We start from the raw sequence: 16,109 nt of genomic DNA, 5'->3' as shown, positions 1-16,109 counted from the left end.
CATACTCCAGAACACAGTCTTGTTTCAATATTAATGGCTCATATCAAACACACTTAAATACTCACATTGCACACAATTTCATGTCATCCAAGAAATCAGGAATTGTTTATGAATGCAGTGTTATTCTACTTACAGTTACGGATATTATTCCAGTCAATTTTAGCAAAGAATGGATGGCAGCAGAGTCCCTCATAACCCAGCCTTTCCTTCTGCCCACAAAGCAAGCTCTGGATCAGATCGAAAAATTCACCACTGACTTTCACGTCCTCTGGGAACTTCAGAAACCTCTGGGATAGAAAGAAAATAATTTTGTTCAGTAGCAAAACAGTCTCAGAACAGTAAGACTCTTAAACTTCAATAATCAGAGATACATCAGGCAAAAGGGATGAATATTAGATAAATATTACATCAGACAAATAGTAGACCCAGTTCACCATCTTATGCTGAGCAATGGTCAATGGCATACAAAAATAGAAGAGTACAAGACACTTCCCCAGAGAATCCTCCCAAGCTTTCAAGAATTTGTGGCTTAGGATTTTGTGAACCAAGGACAATCTCTTTGTATTTGCCAGATCTCAATGCATTCTTCTTTAAAAATTCTTCTGGATTTGTTTAGTTACTTCTTGAAACCATATAAATGTTCAGTAACTGCAAACTTATGCTGGGGAGATCTTTGTCATAATGTGCTGTGTGAAGTATCCTTCTGGGTTTGCTCTGTAGTCACTGCTGGCTACTTTCATTTGATGCCCCTAATTCTCATACTAGAGGATATAATAGCCAATCATTCTTCTTTCACTTTTTTCCCAGATTTTTTTTCCTATTAACTCCTACCATTCGATGTACTATTTTTGTTCTGTTACTAAGAACTAAATGAGCATTTTTCTAGATCATAATTTCAAAATATTTTTCTTGAGCCCACCACTAGGTAAAATTGGGATATTTTTCATTTCACATGCACTAGTTTGAATTTATTTACACTAAATTTCACATGACATTTCAATCCTGCAGACACTCAATATCCTCAAGTCTTTTTGCAGCTCTTCATAGCTAGCCCTTACTTTACGATCCAGAAATACTTAAGTCTCATTTGAAAACTTTATCAATTCATAATTCATCCTTCCCATTTTTCTCCTAGATTATTTTGGAGATGCTACAGTTATAGGTCCCTAAAATGGACAGCTATATCTTTCTTAATTCCTGTATTGCAGATGGCTATTTTTGGACGGCTGTTATAAAAAATAACTTTATATCTGCAATACAGAGGTACGTATAAATAAAATACTAAAATCTTTATAAAGCATATATATATATATATATATACACACACACACACTAAATATTTCATGAACATGTAAAAGTAAGAAACATCCATAAGCTCCTTTTCCCAACTGTAAAAAAAAAAATATAGTCTTTAGTGACAACCTTTTTACCCAGGAACATGGAAGGAATTCTTTCTACCTGGAAATTCATGATGTTATTGAAAGTTTTTGCTGATGTTCCCTCAGTGAATGGAGATCTTCCATAAATCATTTCATATGCAATGACTCCTAAGGACCACCAGTCACATTCTGGGCCATAAGAAGCTTTGCCATCCCCATTCAGTCCTGTCAGCATTTCTGGTGCCATGTAGTCAGGTGTACCAACAGGCAGCTTGGCATTTACCTAGAAGCAGTAGAAGTAAAGATATTCCAAGTGAAGTTACAGAAAGAGAGCTATTTGATACAAAAAAGGAGTCAAATTATTAGAGCTGTCACTGCAAACTATATGCAGCTGAAGTAAAATAGCAGCATTATAAAAAGCACAGCATTACCGAACACTGATGTTTTGAGCAGTATGCATACTCTAGCATTACCTACTGCTTCAACTGCTATTAATGGGAACAACAGAGCTCAATTTTCAAAAAAGAGTCAAATTTAGACATAAATATTCCCTGCTTTCATTCCATTATGTGTCATCTGTACCTTTTTGCCCTGTGTTCAGGATCAGCTAGTATTCAAATTTCACGAGTGCTTAGGAAAGGTAATTCAGAAACCAAAACTGAAATCATATTTACACTGTCATAAAAAAGTGAAACAAACAAGCAGGGAAACTAACACAGAAACCTGAAGAAGACTGAAAAAACAGATAACGTGAAGAAAAAAAAATTACAAGAAAAATGCAATGCAGAGAAACACTGAAAAGGGAAGAACGAAGAAAAATTAAAAAATGATGTAAATGTGATTTGTTCTATGATTGTAAATCATAGAACAAATGAGTAATCTGTTCTATAACTTCATATTCTCACTTAGGTCTATTTCAAAATATTGTTTGAAATTGTATGCAGTTCACTAATTTTAGAATCAACTTATTAAAAAGTTCAACTTATTCACAGCATTGAATACAGTGCCTTTTGGTGGGTAAAGCTGAATCCCTGAACATCGGAATGTGACTCAGTTTAATTAAGAGCTCCCTGTCCTCAAAACTATGCCAGCTTAGTTACAGCAAACATAACTTTCAATCCAATTGCAAACAATTGTAGATCCATAACCTTCTTTAAACACAGCATTCAACAGTTGTGAAAATCTCTAAAAATATGATTTTGTATTGCAATACAGCACCATCAGAAAGACTTGCCTTTACCCTACTTACATATTAAAATTTGAATACACAAATATGTATTTATTGAGAGCTGCAAAAGATAGCCAAGCTCATGTTTGAAAAGACATTCATGAATGGAAAAAAATCATTGTGAATAGACTCCACATTGGACAAGAAAGGCAGAAGAACAAGGTGTAATCAATGAACACGTATAACATCAGGTCTCTTTTTGACTGGAATATCCAAACAAGACATAGACAAATCTTAAATCCACATTGTTACCGTTTTGTTTATTGTCATTTTGGCAGCTGACCCAAAGTCCACCAGTTTAATGTGTCCTATTCGGTCAATAAGAACATTCTCTGGCTTGATATCTCTGTAAGTAAAGAATAAAGCAATCAGTACCTTTTTATTCTGTTCCCCACTGACACATCTGAACATCAGTACCTCCCTTTTCAGCTGCACTAAACCATATGCTCAGCTGCATAAAACTTTAACAATGGATTAGGATTTGAGTCTTACTTCCAGTCGTTATTCTGCTTCCAAGTTAATATGAAATTAGTGAAGTTCCCCGTATTTCATGGAAATTTAACAGTCGTTGACAAAAGATGGAAAGAAAAGATGGTATTGCACTAACCTATTGTGATACTTTGACTATGTTATAACTGAGTTACAGCAAAGTATTACGTAGCTTTCATCCTAAATTTCCTCCAAACTTATTCCGTGCATCTTTCAAATCCAGGCAGCCACCTTGCATTAGAAAGCCACAGCCTGTATGCTCTAAGTGTAACCACTACCGCTGCTTGGAACGTAAAATGCAACATAACATTTTCAAAGTCTCAGAATTGAATATATTTATGGAATAAGTCTTTCTTAAAAAGGGACACCTACAAAAAACGAAGTGTTCAGTTACACCCATCAATAAATGGGATAAATCACCAATGCGATTTTAAAAATGAATGCAGTTTTAGCCTCCATGCCTTGATATGATCTTTAGAAAACTCAGTGATGTTTAACTATTCCAACATACTATACTGCCCTGTTCACCAGTCAGGGTACAACAAGCTTTACCAATTATACTACTTTCCTGTAATGTTTGGTTCTAATAACAACAAGCCTTCAGTTCTGGAAAAGATTTTTCTTCCATAGTGCAACATTAAGGCCTCTTTTTACTAAGCCTCCAGAAAATGTATGTAACAATTCCCTTCTAATTTCAGTTTGAACTTTATATCAAAGTTAATGCTTTTAGCTGCAATTACAGTTGGAGTATGATTAACTTTCTAATTTTCTCTCCTGATACAGCACGTGAAATACTGTCCTTGAAGAGGACAGAATATAAAAAACAAGAATGCATCATTCCAGAACACTATCTGGAACAATACTGATTAAATACTATGTGCAATGCAAAGCAATCTTTACCTACCGGTGTACATAACCCATCTGATGGACACTGTGAATAGCCAGAACCAGCTCTGCAAGATAAAACTGCACCATAGCCTCATCCAGGTGGTCCTCATATCGGTTTAAGAGTGACAGTAAGTCCCCTCCAGGCTGATATTCCATAACCTACATAAAAATTTAGAGGAAGAGATACAGTTTATATGTATCAAAGACACTCAGTTCAACTATCCCATATTATACTGGACACCTATCAAAAAGCAGAATGGAATGCAGGAAAATTTACAGAAGGTAAGTACATTTCAGCCATCACATTCTTCTTAAGTATAACAATGGTAACAGTGTTCTATAGAGAAGAAACAAAGTATTCTTTACCAAGTAGAGATTTTTCTTGTCTTGAAACGCATACTGTAACTGTGGAATCCATGGACTGGTACTCTGAGATAATATACTGCGTTCTTCTTCAAAAAATGACACCTATAAAAAAAGAAAACATTCAGTTACATCCTGATCAAAATGGGTTAGAATGTATCAGAATTCCCTAGCTTTAGAAAGATGAAAGTTTGTGCCAAAGACACATATCACACAACCACCAAAAAATACTTAGAAACCATTAAATGCCATTTCCTTGTGATATGCACCTCTAAAAGTAATTTTACACCTTCGGCTTTCAGTTCCCCTCACACCTTTTGTTTAGTTCCTTTGCAACTGAATAGTCCCTGCAGCAAAACTCAGCTCTCCTGTCAAACTGGAGAAGCATCTACCAGTTAGGAGTGCCATCCTGACCTAATCTGGATTGGCCCTAATAAAATAAAAGTAATCTCAAAAAGCAAAAAGATGCTGGGACAATTACAGGGTAGCATCTCACAGTTAATTCTGTAACAAATTCATGTAAGATATTGTAAGACAAGTTTATCTTGAAATCCTACTTTAGCAACTATTCCATTATTCATATATGCAGCCAGACAACAATGAATTAGTTTTATTACAGAAATATTGCTAGTTCATTGAGATCAGCGGTCCTTACTTTCACTGACTATGTGTCATATTGAGGGTAACATCGTAGTTTGCTTTTCTTGCCAACCTGTGCCACAGCAAGAGCAATTTCAATTTACTTTCATTTTTGACAGCCACAGACAACGCTAGAGAAACTCAGGAGCAGTGTAACTGTAGCCATATATTGGGAACAACTAATTTAGATATCGCTGTACAAGTTCATGAGGCCTTTCACAGAATCTGTCCTCCATGCCATCTCTCATCGGTGAAAGATTAACTTCTACTTCTCATCAACCCCTGGTAACAACCTCCATTAACTTTTTTTTTTTTTTTTAATTTAAGTTTTCAAGTAGCACATCTCTCAAGTTAACGAGAGGCTCTCCATAAAAATTCAGTCACCAGTTTGCTTTCACACCCACTCTTGACATTCTACATTGCTCTTTAAAATTAAAAAAAAGAATAGATTGCCTGAAAATTCAAGACATCAAGTTGTTCAACGAGCTGATCAATACAAATTTAATATTTTCTTCATCTATTGTTTCTTGTTTAATAATTACATAAGCTCTTTGAGACAAGGATTTTTTTTGTTTTGAGTGGCACCTCACCTAGTAGATTCATGGTCTAGGACGATGACTTTTAGCCACAGCAAAACTACAAACAAATGTGATACTTTACATAGAATGATTCTTCCCATTCCATTTTATATTAAATAAAAATTTGTAAATTTATAAAAATTAAATTAAGTATAATTGTAGTGACAAAAAGGAAATGCTTCACAACTTGTAGTTTATTGTACTACCATCATAACAACAAAATATACATACGTGCTCCTGCGCCAACAAAGACTCCTTGCTCATCACCTTCATAGCATACACATCACCTGTAGCTTTCTCTCTTACTACTTTTACATCTGCAAAGTGACCACAGCCAACCACACTCTTTACTTCAAAATCCTTTGCACTTGGTTGCAGTTCCCTTAATTCAGCTATAGTCTCTGCATCTATAAAAATAAAACACTTATTTTTACATTAAACATAAACACAACATCCGCAACAGGGAATAAAAAATAAAGCAGTCTTCTCATTCCAGTCTCTATAGAAATGTTAAATCATTCCAGAATATGCTTCTTTAAAAAAAGTGTATACAAGTACTAGAAAAAGACAGTATTAATGCATAGTTAAGACTGAAATATGGTGCATACAAAAGAATCAGGAAATGCTAAGACAGTTCCCATAGCAACCATAATTCTGTCCCATTCATAACATCAGAGGCTGATAGCCTCTTTTGTTTCTAATTTCTTTCCAACCATCCTTTGCCAACACAAAATATATTTGTTAAATCTGAGGGCTTTACCCAGTGAGTTCCACAAGTCAAGTGACAGGGTTCAGCCCTTTGCCTGTGGGAGGCACTAGTCTATTGTCTAACAAATAACCGTTGGCACTTATTTCAGATGTTTGGTTTAAGCTTCCCATTGACTAGTTTCCAACAGTATGCAATGTGATAAACAAGTGCTCTCTGTAGTGTTCTAAAAATTCTTCAGACTCCAGCAAAAAACTACTCTCAACCTAATTAATACCTAGAAAATGTTGGATGGAACTGTTACAGAGTACATAAGTTACCCTTTAACTAAATTTTTAGTGTATCCTAATAGAAAAGTTGATTAAGCTTTTTTTTTAAAAAAAAAAAAAAAAAAAAAAAAAAAAAGAATCTGAGCATGTTGTCAGTAAAATATTTCCTCCATCAGGAATTATTTCTGAAGTACAGGCTTACTACTTATAGGTCACACAGGCAAAATAGGCTAAGACATGGAATGTGAAATACTAATTCAAGCTGAAAGAGACATGTATTAGCACATTAATTTCTATACCTTTCCTCACCTTTAGTCACTGCCCTGCTTCAACTTCTGATATAATTCTGTTATATATACTCGGAACTTTATACTTTTATCGAAAGTGCCTCTTCAGCTGTAAGTAAAATACAAGCTATGAAGAGTGCGCTTTAGAGTCACAGCACTTCAAAAGCCAATGGGTTTTTGGACCTGACAAGGTTCCCCTTGTAACATCAAGTCTGTCCACAAGGTGCAAGTCCTACATTACAATCATTAACAAATAACTAGAGCATCATTTAAACACGTATATTTTCAAGCATTATCTTTTAAAATTACACTTGAAGATTAGTCTAAAAACCACTTACACTTCCTGACAAAGTTGCCCACAGGTTTAATTTTCATTAAAGAGGGATTTCTGCATTCTTCAAAAAGAACGAATAAAGAATCAAGGATGCCTTCCCGGGAGAGAGGAGACATCTGCTGTTGAGTCACAAAGAGTGGCTTCCCCTGGAATAAAAAAGAAGCAACAGCAGATGGAGTCTCAGACAACAATGAAAAGCCTCAAATCAATAACATATGTATAGAACAGATTATATATTATCTATTTAAAAATTACTACTTTAGAAATTAGACAAATAAGGCAAAAAGCATGAGGTAAATACATCAACTCACTACGTCTATCTGCAAGAGCTGTCACAGGTATTTGACTTTTAGACAAAGCTATCTTGTAAAGGTTGTTGAAGTTCAAATCACAGCTTTCCTGAAATCGCCTGCAATCTACTGCTGATTCTCATCTGACTGGCGTGTTCTTGACATTGTACCATATGTTTTTTTTTTTCCATGGCACAAATAGTTTAAGCAATCGGCATCAATATTAGCTCTGGAAGCAAAAGCTGTTGAACATCAGCTGATCAAATAGCAGCTGTTTAGGTAAACCCACCTCATGACAAACCCCGGGTTACATCACTATGAAAAAAACCTGCGGACTGGAAGCCACAAAATGCAATATTACACCTTTATGTGGGAAAAGCCCCTCAGGATAAAACATTAAGAGGTGCAGGTGAAAAGACCAGCTACTATCCCCTCAGTTTCGTGCAAACAAGGTGCACGCTTTGAACTCGAAGGAAGTATTGTTTCCTTTTGCCCCTTCCTCCCCAACCCCCCCGGGCATGCTTTGGGTGCCCACCCCGATAAGAAAAGCTGCGTTTGGCACACGGTACGGCCAAACCGGAGCTCGCCAAACCCCGGGCCAGCCGCTCTTTACCTGGAAGAGCAAATTGAGCCGGGAGACGCGGCTGGCGATGGGCTCCATGGGGCCGGCCTCTGCCGGCTGCCGGGCACCGCACTTAAACTTCAGCATCCCGTCAGCGCGGCTGCACGAGCAGAGCACCGCGGCCCCGCCGAGCCCCTTCCCTCAGCGCCGGCCCCGCGTGCCCGGCCCCTTCCCGCCCTGGCCGCGCGCCCCAGGCCCCGTTCCTGTTTTCCCGCCGCCCCGGTTTGAACGGCGCCCAAGGGCGGGGCCTCGCCGCCGCCGCTGACGCCAATGGCGGGGCCGCGGCGTCCCGTGAGGCGCTGCGGGACCAGGCCTGAGGGGGTGGGGGTGCTCCTGGCAGGGCGGGCGCTTAGCACCTGTTTTAACGCTTTTTCTGTGTTTTTTGTGATAAATCTACAAAGGCAGATGGCTCCTTGTGAGCAGCTCGGGCTGGAGCTGGTGCAAGGACAGAGTGGACGGCACAGCTGGCAGCACCGACCTGTCCCACGGCAAATAAAAACGTTTTCAGCAGCTTCGCATGTTGTTAGAGTGCTTATTTCACCTTTATTCCTTTTTTTTTTTTTTTTTTTTTCTTTTTTTTGATAACTGGCCCTTTTCTTCATGTATAGGGTCACCATGTTGCAAGTGAAGCCATGGTGGGAATGCTCCAGCTTGGCACCCCCTCCTGTGTGCCACCCATCCCAATGCCAAATGCCTGCAGCAAGACCTTGTTCAACGCCTCAGGCACAGGCATGGCAGTGCAGAACACTGCATGAAGCACTGATGCTGCCCGCAGTCACACAGAGTGCAGGACGCCCTCTCAAAGCCCTGATTCTTGTTACACAGCGTCTTGGCAGGGTTTGAGCTGGTAACAGAAATCTAGGTGATAGGGTTCCTTAAAAATAACTGTCATGCCGTGGAGTGACATAAAACGACGGTTCGCTATCCAGCAATCATCTTAATTGTGCTAATAGCGGCTTGGCAGCTAGCTGATAACGTAATGCACTGGTGGAGTGATTACATTATGGCTTTATACAAATCATTTTTACCAATTTGTGCTTCTTTCTACCTCTTCCAGTTCACCTCTGGAACACTGACATTTTTAGCATATTTCTTGTCTCAAAGTTTGGGTTCATTTCAAGTTATTAAACCTGAAAGAGCTTTTAAAATCTAATTTACTGTCCACCACCTGCACTGCCAATTTGTTTTTGGATTCCACTCAGGACACTGTCATTGTCTGTCTTACCACAGCTGCAAAGCACAGGAGTGATCAGCTCTTAAAAAGAAGCAATAAAGAGCTTCTTTTTCTTAAACCAGCCAATTTTAATGCTAGTTCATTTTAGTAAAATACCACCTTGATAATTGGAACCCCATCTTGCTTCTGCCCTAGATTTTGGGCAAGTCTCAGCTGTCTGCCATCCAACTAAAGAGAACTTTAGGCTCCTCTGACTTTCCCCTTCTCCAGCCTACCTTTTCCACAAATGCCATTAGCCCCAGCCCCCGTAACTGCCAAAATCACTGTTAAATATCCACACTATTTCTAATGCCACTTGGGAAATTATCATATCTGTACAATAGTTTAGATTTAGAAAATGGGGGAAGCAACAGAGCTGGGTTCTCTTTCTGACAGTTCATTCCCCTATTGAGTTCAAATAACAAGGTGTGTCTGAGTCTCTTTTCATCTCTGTGGGGTGGTGCAGAACAGCCAATCCACAAATTGGATGAGGATATGGGTCATTAAATGTTTCACTTCATCCACATTAGACTACCCTACTTCTACAAGAAGAACACGACCTCTGGGTGTCCCACACAATAACCTGAATTTGTTTAACCAGCCAGCTGAGCTGATTAACAAGTCTGCCTCAGTTTGATAACTGGCCTCTCAACTGCTCAGCAGGTTCAACTGAAGTATGAAGTTGGTTGCTACAATTTTCATGTTAATAACTTAATTTTCCCTAATAAATTTCTCCTTGTTTGTGTTCTGTTGTGTGTTTGCAAGAAAGGCAGCTGGCTATTCAAAGCATTCTTTGGGACATATTCATTTTTCCTAATAATTCAGGTGAGGGCTCAAGTTAGAGTGGTTCCCTTCAAGAAGGCCCTTAAACAAATACATTTGCTAGAAGCAGCCATGATGACATAAGCAGCAGAACATCACATACAGTTCTTTTCTTCTTTGTTGCTGCATAAGAGACTCACATAAACAAGAATATCTACCTATGAAATGAAATAGCAGCAAAAAATACAGCTGTACTAGAAGTGTTATCAAAACATTAAAAAAAAAAAAAAGCTGAAGATGGAATAAGTTGAGAAGCGAAGCTGTACAATTTCAGCAATAAAACCTTAGTAACCATTTCTGATGTCTCAAGTGAAAAGTACATACCCTTTCAGAGAAACATGTATTTATTTTTCCTCTAAGTTGGTGACTTGAAGTCTTCAGAGTGAAAGTGATGGTTCCTTTATATGTCTGATCTTTTTAATTGAGAGCAAACATAGTACACAATTTCTCTATCTTCAGAATGGCCAATGTATATATCACTTCTTGATCTTGGCAACTATTTCTGTGAATAACCTCACTTAACTTGAAGGATCATCAGCAGACCTGCAATTGTACAAAACAAGGGTTTACTTCCTGCTATTAAATTAATAGGTCATTCAAAAGCTTAACAGAATTTATAGTCCTATGATTTTCCCTAAACAGGTCCCAATACAGTGCTCAACATGTTTTGACATCTCACCATGCATTGATTTGGTTACCATCTGTCTGGCTTTTTTATTATTATTATTATTATGAAGTAGGAGTTTGCCTTTATTTCCTTGAGCAAAATTCTCTGCCCTTATACAGTGCACCAAAGTGACTGTGTTCCAAAGATTTCTTGTCAGTGTTTGTAACATCCTTCAGGCTTGCTTGGGGTATAAGACACTAAATAGATATAAAAGCAAAAGATCAGGTATGCAAGTATGCTAACTTTTCACCAAGAACCTGACACTCATATTCTCACCCAAACTAACATAGCTTTATTCTAATGGGCAGCAAGATGCCAAATCCCACCCTCCCCCCCAACAACATCTAGCTGGGAACCTCTGGATTTACAGCAGCATCACTCTTAAATATCGTCTCCGGAGCAGCTCCTGAGATGTACGTAAGGTTAGAAGGTAATAAAAGGGTTGTTGTATCACAGTTCTAAGAGCTGAGCATTACCAAAAAAACTTGTATCTTTTGTCCTACCCTGGAAATATCTCTTCAGCTCTGTTGTTTCAAATCTACTCTGTCCATACAGATTGGTGGCTGTTTGCAATCTAGGCTTCCAGAGTAAGTGAACCCCAGAAATAAATCAGGTTCTTCAGTGATTTTGTTGTTGTTGAATGTTATGGCTGGCATTAATCATAGCTATTCTATATGGATATGATTTATTTTTTTTTAATACATATGTTTATTTTCCCTTATTGGCTCTAGTCCTTTCTCTAACCCAACAGTACTTAAAAGATCCTGTAATAGACCAAGCTAACCTTGATCACAGCTGGGTGACCACTTTCTGCATCAAAGTAAAGCTTTAAACTTGTCTGACTTGTGTTCTGGCTTAAACCCTTGACAATAAGTAGTTCTCGCTTTTGATTATCAGGACTTAAATAAACCTTAGGTCTTAGGCACAGTTTTTCCACTTTGTTTCCCCAAATTATCACAAAATACCCAACTTAGCTGCAATAGTCATGCACACCTACAGGGAATATACATATTTGCAAAATATATATAATGAAAAATCACAGTTATGGAAGAAGTAAGTAACTTCCTTTTAAGATAAAGAGGAAAACAAAGAGAAATAATCACCAGGAAGACAATTATATTGTCTTTCCTCTGCAATATTTTTAAATTTCCTCTGCATAATTTTTGGAAAGAAAAAAAAAAAACAAAAACAAAAAACACTGCCATCATTCTCCTAGGATAACCAGAAAGGAAATGAAACTTTAAGACACCTGAATGGTTGCTAGGTGTTTCTTCCCTAGACTTCCACTAGTGAGCTACATCTGATAATATTCAAGGTTATTTTGATTGAAATATTAAAGGTGGTTTTTGTTTGCATTAGCATTGTGCTTATGCATTACGTAAGTGCTTATTTTCAGTGTTGTTTAATACAACGTTTCTATTTTCTTTACATTTGTATACCTAAAACCCATTCAAATAATGTTTAAAATAAATACTGTAGCTTTGCCATTAGTTACATGGCCATTATCTGTTTGTTTTTTTTTTTTAATTTTAAAAATGCAAACATTTACACATGATACTCTTCACACCTAATCCGAGCACAGAGGATTCCTCATTCCAGCTAACACTGTTCAGTGATTGTCCACATTCCCAAACTATCCTAACATTTCAACCCTAGGCTGAATTTCTCTTGCTGGTTCTGGTGCAACCAAAATGAAACAGTAAGTGAATTGAGTCACTAACAATCCTTTTTATAGGCAAACCAAGCATTTATAGAAGAAGCTGCAGGCGAGTCCCAGAATAATAAGGAATACTTATGTCTTAGACTGGTGTGAATATCCTAAGTGATGCTGCCCAGCTGTTCTCTGCAGAACACAGCCCCTGCTCCGAAGTAATCAGGCTATAAGCAAACTGAATAATACATAGAGGTATAGAGGTATAGTTTCTAAGGAATAAGAACTAAAATTCACGAGGCATTTCTTTACAGAGTAAAGTCTCTGTAGGGCTCTAAAAAGCAGCTTTCACTGCTAATATCCACCAAGCACATGTCTGTGTCTCTTACTGATATCGCCATAACATTGGAGAGCCATACTAAATAATTAGAAGAGCTGGTAGAAATTAAAGTTCTGATATCAATCACATAAATGATTTTTTTTTTCTTTTTTTTTTTTTTTTTTTGATAAAGTTTGGGTTAAGGCAATTGAAAGAAGCTGAGCTGAGAAAATGAGGTTATCTTCCTTTCTGAATGCTGTCCTACAGGTTTGCCACCTCAAGCACTCAGAAGCAATTTATACTGGAAAAATGTTCAGAATTTTCTTCCTTCTTGTTCATGAGCCTCACTCTCCTGGCTATAAGCTTCACTTTGGTCCCCTCCTTCTTATGATACAACACCATCTCACCTAACTTTGCAACTACATTAATCATTGTATTTCTATTTGGTTGTTTCACCACAACTTAAACTCAAAACTGTTGTTAGATTCTGGGGAGTCACATCTCAAGGCTAAAGTACCACCTGTCCCTGTCCTTGCCTCCTGACTGATTTGTAGTATTACTTTGATTAGTCCCGTGGGAATCTCCCCAAATTACACCAGTTGTTCAGCCTTAGACTGTGCTTTACTTTTAGTGTTATATAACATTCAATGAGAAAACTCTCATGCTGAGTCTGATGTTGTCAAATTCTTTTTTTCCTTGATAATGAGACTATTAGTTCCAGCAAAGCTCCATTAAAGTATTTTATACCACTGATGCCTTAAAACTATAAAACTTGTCTCAGATTCATAGAAAAAGGAACAGACTCTTGTACCCCATACCTATAGCTATAAGGTAGTATAGCTGGGTCCCAATAATGGAGATGGAAGATTTCCCCTGAGGTGGGCAAGAAAAAGAGACAGTGTGAAATGAGTGCATCTGGGAACATCAGAGGTGAAGATGCCACTAACCACATGAAAATGAACCTTTTTTTTCTCATAATTGTCTTCCACATCCACTTTTTTTTTTTTTTTTTTTTTTTAATATTTATCCTAAAGCAACTACATCATTAGTTACTGGAGAAATAATTTATTAATTTTTAGATACAGTGAAAAGCAAATGATTTTTTTTTTCAGACCTCAACCTCAGGCTTCCTTTGTGCTATTACAGGAACACCCCTGATTTCACAAAAAATTATTTTATAGAAAGCAATTTATTAAACCTCACGATCTGTCAAGACACATGAATATTGATGTGTTCACATTAACATTCCCTGCAGCAGCTGAAAACTAAATTTGTCATGACATAGTGGGAATTACGTGTTGCAGAGCAACAAGTGACAGGGGCTTAATTAAAGCAAAACTGACAAAGTATCTGAGCAATTACAGTAAACATATTTTTTGTTTGTTTTAAATGTAGCTAAAGAACTACTTGAATGTTTTTAGTGAAGTGGAAAGGAAGGCAATATTGAACTCTTTCAGAAGATAAAACCTAGAACAGTACAGGTGCAGTTTGTCACCTGGAAATTGCATATAACAAAATACTCCATTACTCTGGAATTTAGATACAGCAATGGCCATATCAAATTATATTTTACCTACATTCCCAAAGAAGATGCAAACTAAGATATCTTTATAATTAAGATAAGAAATCCTGTGAGAGCACAATTAAAAGTGATTAATAGAATTTAATCTGCAATTGGTCCTAAGACAAGTGAATTCCAGTGGTTTAAAGGAGGATTTTTTCCTTGCCCTAAATCAACAAATCCACTGGATAGACACCCTTTAGTTCATCACAGCAATAATTTGCTTGCTTGTGAGATGGTCCTCTACGTTTCAGTGCCATTTGCTGTAATCCCATCTAGAAAGCTGGCATTCCCCACCTTCCTGTGGGCTGCAGAGCAGCATGTATCCTGAAAGAAGTACTGACTCAATCCAATCCATGTGCTATATTTGGAAACTGGAAATCTGACCGTCATCAAGGGAAAGTGCCCCAGAAGATTAATTCCGTCTTAATATAAGTAGTAGGCTCTTCTTAGTTGATCTCCATCCCTGAGATCAGCCAGAAACAGAGATGTGCCAGACAGACATCTCCACATCCAATATTGATGAGTAGCAGAGCCATGCATACCCATAAATCTCTTTGGCTGACTTCCAGAAAGGTGGAAGAACGAATTAATTTAGGAGTTAGCTAGACAGTGTTGAAAGATACTCATATATCCCTATCCCATTGTGATTTTAGGGAGAAGAAGTCAAATTATTGTTTGGAGTTTTACGGAATAAAATAGGTTAGATTAATGTTGAACCTACACTACATAACAAAATGGCAGGCAGCCAGCTGGGGAGGGGAGCATCACTAAATCAATTTTCTACTGGAGTGGAAAACATCCCCCTTTTTGAAACAGGGACATTTGTTAGTTTGCTTGTTCAAGGTAGGTCAGCTCAGTACAAGTCAGACAGCACAGTTCATTCATTGTAAGTTCACTGTACCTATGCAGATGGGATCTGAAGACATGAAAGTAGAAAATCAGAGCATTACACATCAAAAGCTGGGAGGAGCCTGCTCACATTAAATCCATGCACTGGGACAATCATTCCAGTTGTCTCTGATGTAGAAGTCGTTGGGAAGCATAAGGTGCTTTTCTGCAGCCCAGCGTCAGCTGACAGATGTGGCTACAACATGCTTGATTAAGAGCCCCAAGATCCGTTATCTATCCGTTATCTAAAAGCAAAATAGAATCATTCACTCATACCTTTAGTAAAACAAATTTGTTTAGTAAAACAAATCATGTCAGACTGAAACATTAAAATTCAGTATTGAAATAAACAAATTTATTAAAATTATGCAAGCTCTTTTAAAAATATATCTTTTTACTACCTGATGAATAAAGATTTAGAGGTAGACTTGACTTATTCATATAACTGAATGTAGAGAAATTATATTTTTTTGAATAAATCTTCAAAAGAAAAAAAAAGATCCAGTAAACAATCTGTGTACAATAGCCATACAGGCATGATGGCAGGCATGAATAAGGTAGAAAAGAACAATAGCAGCAGTAGTTCAGTGTAAAAATAAAAGCATCAGATGGATTAAATGACAGCTTTAATGCAGAAGGACTTTTCCAGGTAAGACTAAAAGGAATTTAGATATGATTGCCTGTCTATTTTTTAATTTGGAATCACGATTTTGGTACTTTACAGATTTAAGATGTTCTTACTCTGAGTGGGTGTGTTCGTTCCTGTCTTGAAGAACTCAGCAATGGCAGCCTACATGTTACTTTATTTAATTCTTCTAGAATTACTTCTCTACTGTTTGCTTGGAGGCCAAGAAATATTTTACAGTGACTATTGTGGAATTGTGATTTTTAAACAGTTTTTCCATGATAAGAC

At 37.4% G+C, this 16,109-nt stretch overlaps 1 protein-coding gene across 2 annotated transcripts in view; it reads right to left on the bottom strand.

Annotated features, from left to right (window-relative positions):
* Nucleotides 1-8,159, bottom strand: part of CIT (citron rho-interacting serine/threonine kinase) — a gene marked incomplete at both ends in the record, with an annotated part of 70,775 nt that extends 62,616 nt beyond the window's left edge. For both annotated transcript variants that reach the window (XM_084297024.1, XM_084297025.1), the window contains 8 exons: nt 134-287; nt 1,459-1,662; nt 2,860-2,953; nt 4,001-4,143; nt 4,351-4,452; nt 5,796-5,971; nt 7,165-7,306; nt 8,064-8,159. In XM_084297024.1, coding sequence (XP_084153150.1) covers nt 134-287; nt 1,459-1,662; nt 2,860-2,953; nt 4,001-4,143; nt 4,351-4,452; nt 5,796-5,971; nt 7,165-7,306; nt 8,064-8,159 — 1,111 coding nt within the window. The remainder of the gene's footprint in view (nt 1-133; nt 288-1,458; nt 1,663-2,859; nt 2,954-4,000; nt 4,144-4,350; nt 4,453-5,795; nt 5,972-7,164; nt 7,307-8,063) is intronic.
* Nucleotides 8,160-16,109: the final 7,950 nt, after the last annotated feature.

Source organism: Netta rufina (genome assembly GCF_964035555.1).
Source record: "Netta rufina genome assembly, chromosome: 17".
NCBI classification, from domain to species: Eukaryota; Metazoa; Chordata; class Aves; order Anseriformes; family Anatidae; genus Netta; species Netta rufina.
The sequence above is the reverse complement of the archived record's forward strand: the minus strand, read 5'-3'. Positions and strand labels throughout refer to the sequence as shown.